The sequence below is a fragment of the Ursus arctos genome, unplaced genomic scaffold, assembly GCF_023065955.2.
Source record: "Ursus arctos isolate Adak ecotype North America unplaced genomic scaffold, UrsArc2.0 scaffold_33, whole genome shotgun sequence".
Classification (NCBI taxonomy): domain Eukaryota; kingdom Metazoa; phylum Chordata; class Mammalia; order Carnivora; family Ursidae; genus Ursus; species Ursus arctos.
Genome location: NW_026623019.1, coordinates 20,708,765 through 20,716,097, shown reverse-complemented (window position 1 = coordinate 20,716,097; position 7,333 = coordinate 20,708,765). Strand labels below are relative to the sequence as shown.

The window sequence follows — 7,333 nt, the reverse complement described above, 5'->3', positions numbered from 1 at the left end:
AGGGGTGGGGGGGTGGGAGGGGAGACCGGGGAGACAGCGGAGATGGAAGCTAGTGGGGTGGGAGAGGAGGGGGAAGACGGCCCGTCCAGTGCTGCGCTGCCATAGGCTTCGGGCAGGCGTCGCGTCAGCACCCCACGTTGGGCGTGGCGCACGCGATTGGCTGGCGCACGCTTCCCCGTTTCTCCCCCCCCCCCCCCGCTACCGCCCGGACTCACGTCCCCCGCCGGCTCTGCGTTCCCGCCCCCCGCCCGCGCTGGGCTGGGCGGGGCCGGCGCTGGTTAGCTCCGGAGTGTGAAACCGCGTGTTAATGTAACCGGCGCGAGAGGCGCGGGCGGCGGCGGCGGGAGCGGCGGCTGCAGGAGCAGCAGCAGCGGCGAGTACCCTGTGCCCCGCGTCCCCGAAGCAGCCGACTGCGCCACCCCCACCCTCTCACGGCCGGGCGGGACCCGTGCCACCAGCCCGGACCTCAGCCGGCCCGCGCCGACTTAATCCTCCCGCGACTACTCCGGACGCGTCCGCGGAGTTTGCCGGCCGGAGAGGGAGGCCGAGCGGCGGAGCGCACTCCTGCTTTACGCCCCCCCCCCCCCGCCCACCATCTCGTGGATGTCGACCCCCGGGTCGTGAGAGAACTTTGCAGCGGGCTGGAGCGCCCTTTGCGGAGAGGCAGACGAAGGGAAGGAAAGAAAGAGGGCCCAGGAAGGGGCTTGGAGGAAGAGTCCGGAGCGGCCGGGCGGGCCGTGCGGGGCGAGTGCGCGCGGGGCGCGGCGCCCGGATGCGCCCCGGGCTCGAGGAGCAGCGGGCGACTGCGGGACTGCGCTCCGCGGTGTAGCCCCGCCGGGCCAGGAGGGTTTGTGCAACCGCGGAGAACACCGAGTGTTGGTCGTACGGGGCGTGCCGAGCCGCCTCCCGGCGCGCCCTCCGCACTTTCCCCGCCTCGTCGTCATCCCGCGCTCCTCCGCCCCGGCTGGGGCTGCGGAGCGCCAGGCGCGGAACCTCCGCCGCCCGGACCTCGCTCCTCACCGCCTCCGGGGAACCGACGAGCGCCCGGCTGAAGGCGCTGCCCTGACCCGCAGCGGTTGGTCCCGAACGTCGTCAGGTTTGTTCGTGTGGGGTTAGCCGGGGGCGCCGGGCCACCTGCACCTCGCCCGCGGCCGGTGCCGCGGGGAAAACCCGGAGAGGAGGCGGACCGGGAGAAGAGCGAAGAAAAGCAGCCCGCCTGGATTTGTTTGCTCGGGACGGGTGCCGCGTACGGGGATCGCCGAGGGGAGCGCGGCCGGAGTTACCGCGCCCCCACCTCCCCGCCCGGGCAGCGGAGGCCCGCGGGTTGGATCATAGCCCCCGCGCCCTCTTCTCGGGCGCCGGCGTCACCGCGCAGGTTCTTGGTACAGCCGGGCCCCCGGTGCCCCGCGATGTGGCCCTGAGCGAGGGAACCCGCACCGGCGGGAGCAGGAGCAGCTGGGCGCCGAGTGGCCGGTGCGCCCCGCCGAGCGCGCCTGCGTGCGTGGCCAGCGCGCTCCTCGCGCTCCCGGTTTCTGCCTGGCTTCTCGGCTTAATTTTCCTCGGCGGGATTAAAGTTGGAAATTGAGCGGAGAATTGAGTTGCCCGGAAACAGAGCTACGGCCGCCGCCAGAGCGATGTTCCCGCAGAGCCGGCACCCGGTGAGGCGCGGCAGGGTGCTGGGTGGAGGGCCAAAGCATTGGGTTGGGGTTGGGGTTGGGGGTGGGGTGGGGATCGGCGCTCTTCCTATGTTGTAAGGAGACTGGTGTCTGCTACATTCTGGACGACCCCCCCCCCCCCACCCCAGCCTCTAGGAGTGCAAGGCTGGGGCGGGTCCGGACCCTCCCCTCCTGGTGGGAGTGAGCTGAAACTCTCAATTTTTTCCCTTTACTCCGGGCCCCCTCCGAGTTGACGTCTAGACAGGGCGGGCGGGGGCACCCGGCGGGGCTGGGGTTTCTTTCCCGTAGCGACAGCTCCCCCCTACCACCTACCCCCCCCCCGAGATGGGTAGGGCGCCCCCCCCTTTGTTTCTCGTCTCGCCTATTTACATGTCAATGCAGCCCCCGTTCCAGTGCGCCTGGAGGTGGCCCCGGCGACTCTGGGAACGAGGAGCGTTAGGGAGTTGTTTTTCTCCTCTGATCCCCGGGGTCATTATCGCCCCTGTGGGGAGAGGTTGGTGGCTACGACGACAATTTGGCCTGGTCTTCCCCGGCCGCCGGGGAGCCCCTGTCCCTCCAGCCGGTGACCCGGGCGCACGTACCACGACCCGCCCTGGAGCACGGAAGAGGCTCGGAATCTGGTGGCTCCAGACCGGGCGAGGGTCCACTTTCTCCCCGCATAAAGTGCAGCGCAAACTCGAGTTCAGGGCTCCGTTTTCCGCCACTTTTAACTTTATTTTTTGTTTATGTCCCACCCACTTCTCCGTCCTCTGACTTACTGCTTTATTTATCTACCCGCATCCCTGTCCCGCGGTTCCCCTCGCCGGTCGCCCCCAGACGCCGCACCAGGCTGCAGGCCAGCCCTTCAAGTTCACTATCCCGGAGTCCCTGGACCGGATTAAAGAGGAATTCCAGTTCCTGCAGGCCCAGTATCACAGGTGCGTGTCCGGCCGCGCCGGGCGAGTGGTAGCCTGGGGGCAGCCCCAGCCCCTCCTCGCCCAGCCTGGTGGCTGTGGCAGCTGTACTTAGTACTTGCGTCCAGGCGGTGGCGTGTGGAGTCGCAGTTAAGACCTGTCATTCAAGTTACCCCCTTTCTAGGTTCTTCCCGGGCCGCCTCTTCTCTAGTCTCCTCCTCCTACCATTGTTTCCCTTTTGCCCGTTTGCTGCTGTTCCAGGGAGCCTTTTTTTTTTTTTTTTTTTTGAGTATTTAGGAGTTGCATGAGAACCGTCAATATTTGCACTTCGTTTATTTATTTTGCAACAGGCTGAGCTGAAACCTTGGTTCAATCGATGCCCCAGCCCCGGAGTGCAGGTTTGGGGAGGCAGAGCCCGTGTTGAAATCGCTCTTTGCCATACTAGAGGATTGTGTTGTCTGAGGCAAAGTCCATTGTGGAAGGCTAGATGCTGTTAGCTGTGCCCAACGTTGGTGATGAAGAGGGAGGTGGATACGTGCAGGGAAAGCTCCCCTGCTTTGTCGTCATTCTGGGTTGGTTTGGGCAGGACAGGGGACTGGAGTCTCATTTATATATATCCCAGCTTAGTCTCTTCATCTAATGAGACCTACTTCAAAAGATTTGTAAATGAAAAGTGATTGGAAAGCATCCTGTCCATAGTGGATTTTCCAGAAATGGTAGTTTCTTCCCTTGTTCCTATGAAGTCTTCGCTGATTAGAGCTAAGAAATAACTGTGTAATGACAGTTTTTATTTTTGTCATGCTTGAGAAAAAGCACACATGCTTGGGTGTGAATTTTCTTATTTTGTTAGAGGTTTTTCTGATTATTGACCTTTTGTCTGCTCGAAGATCATAATCTCTGGAACTTGAGGCATACCTGCCCACACTGTGTTTACCAAGCAGGGAGGACTTCAATCCACTTTATTGCAGTAGCTGCTTCACATATTTTGGCAGGGATTTAAAAACCGAAGATTTTAAAAGGGACCAACAATTGTGGCAGTAACTTTACAAGTACAGTTTTCAAACCTAGAGACTATTTGAGCTGGCAGAGATGGGACAGCCTATGTCTGACGCTGAACATTGTGCAAAGGCCAGATATTAGTGGAGTCCAATGGAGCAAACTGGTGCGGGGAAGTAGGAGTGAACAGATGAGTAGGAGGGGAAATCAGTCTTCTGGGGTAGATCAGAGGTTTTGACAGATTTTTCATTCTTGGCATCTGACCAGGTATGCACCAAGAAGAAAAAGAATAGTAGCTGAGTGGAGACCCTGTGCTGTTCACCTTACCCCTTTTCCCTATAAAATGCAAGGACAAAGCTTTTGCATGTTTACCTAGATAGTTTATGGCTTTTCCAAATTGGTCTGTGTTTTTACTTGAAGTGCAAATATGTGAGGCAGATGTTAAAACAAGTGACATAATGTTTACATTAAGTTCCCTGTTTTGTTTTTGTAGCCTTAAATTGGAATGTGAGAAACTGGCAAGTGAAAAGACAGAAATGCAGAGGCACTATGTGATGGTAGGTATCAGAGATTAGACTTTTCTCCTTTTCATGTAAGATTAGCAAATATGTGTTCCTAGCATTGCAAAACGTGAGTTAACGAAATGCTTGATTTGTTTTTTATTTTTGCAGTATTATGAAATGTCATATGGATTAAACATAGAAATGCATAAACAGGTAAGCTTTAGTTAAATCTCCAGTTGAAATGAGAAATCAGTCATTATGATTCTATAAAACTGGCTTTGTCCTCAGTGGTGGGGGGATTTGTATGCCATTTTCTTGCCTTGGTTTCCCTTCCTGTGAGTTGGTGGTAGTATTTTGCAGAAGGGTGGCTTCTTGACGATTATGGAATCTTTAAATGACTAGGTGAGAGGTGCTTTGGAAATGTGAACCAACCTGTTTCTAGGCTGATAGAAATTGAGTCTCTTAGTTGACTTTTCCACCTGGGTAGATTCTCCTCTTGAAAGATCTGGATATCCCGTAGAGTTCTGAAATTCAGAATAGCTTGTTTTTTTTGCCGGTTTGGACAGCAGTGTGGTCCTGCAGGGGAAAGAAGGATATTCAGGAGTTCCTTAAGCAAGTTAAACATGCTGGTATACGACTAACTGTGGGGATCTCTTCATGCTTTGGGGTTGCATAAAGTGACATGATTAGTGGGTTATTAGCAGACATCTTTTTGAAAAATTTCTCAATTGATGCAGATTTGGAGGTGAAAAAGCATTCTTTTATGGCCACAGCATATGTTGGGAGTTGCTTCAGTCCTAGTGGTTTTAAAAGCATGAAAAGATTAGTGACTGGAAAGCTCTAGCTATGACTATGAGTTTGCAAGTTCCCATAAAATTCACACTTATGGCTACTATAATGGTGTATAAAAAGAGTATTGAGCTGGAACAAGGCACTAAGGACCTCATAAGAGAAGAAAAGCTAAATGATTGCTCAGCCCAAAGGACCCTCGATTGAGTAGTCATTGTCTGCCAAAGAAAGCATTAATGGCAGGGTGTAAGTATTCTGGAGATATGCTGACATTCACTTTTTCATCAAGACGCTGGTACAATAAGTCTTTTAGAAATCGATTGCCTCTTAAAAAATTATCATCAGATGAAGTTGCACAGTTGGACACATTTCAAAGTGCAACAATACAATTCTTACTTGATGTATATGTGCTATTTCATCTCAAACCCTTGTTTCATTAAATTAAAGAGCATGGCTGACCGGCTGGGGCACAGTGGAGAAATTGATTAGTTCAGCCTTCAGATCTTCCTTATATTCAAAGACTTTCATTAAGCAAGTGTGTTTCAGAGTTGAATTCTGCTTTTGTAACTCCACACTCTTTGATTTTTAATTCATCATAGATTTCATAATGTTAAGTCGTGTACATTAGATCTGTTCTCAGATATGTGTTTGGAAAGGGATAGTTAGGTTCAAGGCCTTTCATTAATAATATAATTGGGTCTTTAAAATGCTGATTTTATTCTGATTTGCAAAATTGGTAGCCTAGATTACGTTGGGCTTGTGCCTTTGTTTTTTGTGTGTTTTAATGGCTAGTGCCTGATTGAGGCAGTTGTAACTTGTTGATAGTAATTGGGCCAGAAGATCTATGGTCATTTACATGAATTATGCAAATAAACTGGGTGAAGGAGTTGTAACCTGCCACTTTTTTTTTTTAAGTTACCCCAAAGGCACATTTTTTTGCTAACAAAAATTCTAGAAGGGTAAGAGAAGACTGCGCTTTTTCTTAAACTTCTAAACTCAAAGGATTTAATAACTTCACCAACTCTTTTACAAGGAAACACCACCTCTGTGTGATGCTGTATGCTGGTACAGGATTTATTAGGGAGGTAAAGGAAGTGTGTAATTCTTCTGGGTTCCTGTAGGTTACATGGTTACATGACCTCTTCTTTATCGAGTAGGAAGAAGGAAGAAGGGGCGAAGAGGGTCAGGAGCCCCATGGTGTGAAAATAGGTTTCTAATGAGTTTCTATACACTATTGGGCATTTGTGGGTAATATTGTCCATCCAGGAGCCAGTATGCATTAATAATATGCTGTGTATAATTGGCTCGGTAATTTGAAAAATGTGAAAAGCTGAGAGATGCCATGTTCTTCATAGTAGGGTATTAAGCCCCCTGAAATTTAGTTTATATTGTAAATGCTGACAGACCCTTAACTAGAGTGGTGTGCAAAGCAGTGCTGTAATTCAGTTTAAAGTGGCCTTACATTTGAAAAACATCCTTCTGAATGTCACACATTAATAATAAGTTCTGAGGAGGCATTTGGTGCAGCTAGTAATCATAATTCTTATTAAAACTGGTGACGTCTGGCCCCCAGGGTGTAGCCAGGCTCAAATTGATGCTTTTTGCCGCCTGATCACCAGCACGGCCTAAGTGCTCATTATATTGTAGAGAGGGCCTTTGGAGCTCTCATTAGATTTGACAGGAATTCTCTCTGGGGGGAAACTGGGCATTAGCGAGACTCCTGACAGGCTGAAATTAGTCCTGCTTTATGGCTTATAACCAAATGCTAGCAAGGCATCATCAGGGGACACAAAAAATTGTCATTTCTGACAACATCTTTGTTACTGAAAAAAAATGCAGCGATGGGGAAACTTTCCACGGAGAGAGCTTTAATGTTGTTAAGATTTGTCTGCAGTGTGACGACCGCTCCCTCTCCCCACCTTTCAGCGGGTTTGTCGAAGGAGTGAGTTTTAGAGATTTCAGTGTCAATCTCACCACTGACTTTTCCGTCTGGAAGTTTTAAAGTGGAAGCGGGTCCAAATCGAGAATGGTATAATTGTGGTTTCCTTACTTGGTTTGGTGCCCACAGTCCATGTTTATGTTGTGTCAACACTTCCTGATAAGCCTTCCCCTCACTTTTTCTGCTCCCATATGTGGCTAGTTACTGAAAAGTCAGTGCACTAAGGATGGTAACGGGTACTTAATTTTTTTTTACGGTAGCATTAAGACAGTTTTTTTTTTTCCTTTTTCCTTTTTTTTTTTTTTCTTTTTTCTTTTTTGAGGGGTGCCTAGGTGGCTCAGTCGGTTAAGCATCCGACTCTTGATTTTGGCTCCTGTCATGATATCAGGATTCTGGGATTGAGCTCCTGTCTTGTTCCTTGCTCAGTGGGGAGTCTACTTGAGGTTCCCTCTCCCTCTCCCAGTGCCCCTCCCCCTCACACGGGTGTTTTCTCTCTCTCTCTCAAAATAAAAATCTTTTAAAAAAAGACAGTTATTT

General features: G+C 51.1%; 1 protein-coding gene across 5 annotated transcripts in view; it reads left to right on the top strand.

Annotated features, from left to right (window-relative positions):
- Positions 1-331: 331 nt before the first annotated feature.
- The window catches only part of TLE1 (TLE family member 1, transcriptional corepressor), an 86,045-nt gene continuing 79,043 nt past the window's right edge, over positions 332-7,333 (top strand). For 2 of the 5 annotated variants that reach the window (XM_026518792.4, XM_026518790.4), the window contains exons 1-4: positions 333-1,658; positions 2,493-2,593; positions 4,059-4,122; positions 4,237-4,281. In XM_026518792.4, the coding sequence (XP_026374577.1) occupies positions 1,635-1,658; positions 2,493-2,593; positions 4,059-4,122; positions 4,237-4,281 (234 nt within the window). In that variant the 5' untranslated portion in view covers positions 333-1,634. Of the gene's footprint in view, positions 1,659-2,492; positions 2,594-4,058; positions 4,123-4,236; positions 4,282-7,333 lie in introns of all 5 variants that reach the window. The other 3 variants (XM_026518789.4, XM_026518791.4, XM_044391098.3) reach the window with 3 other exon arrangements.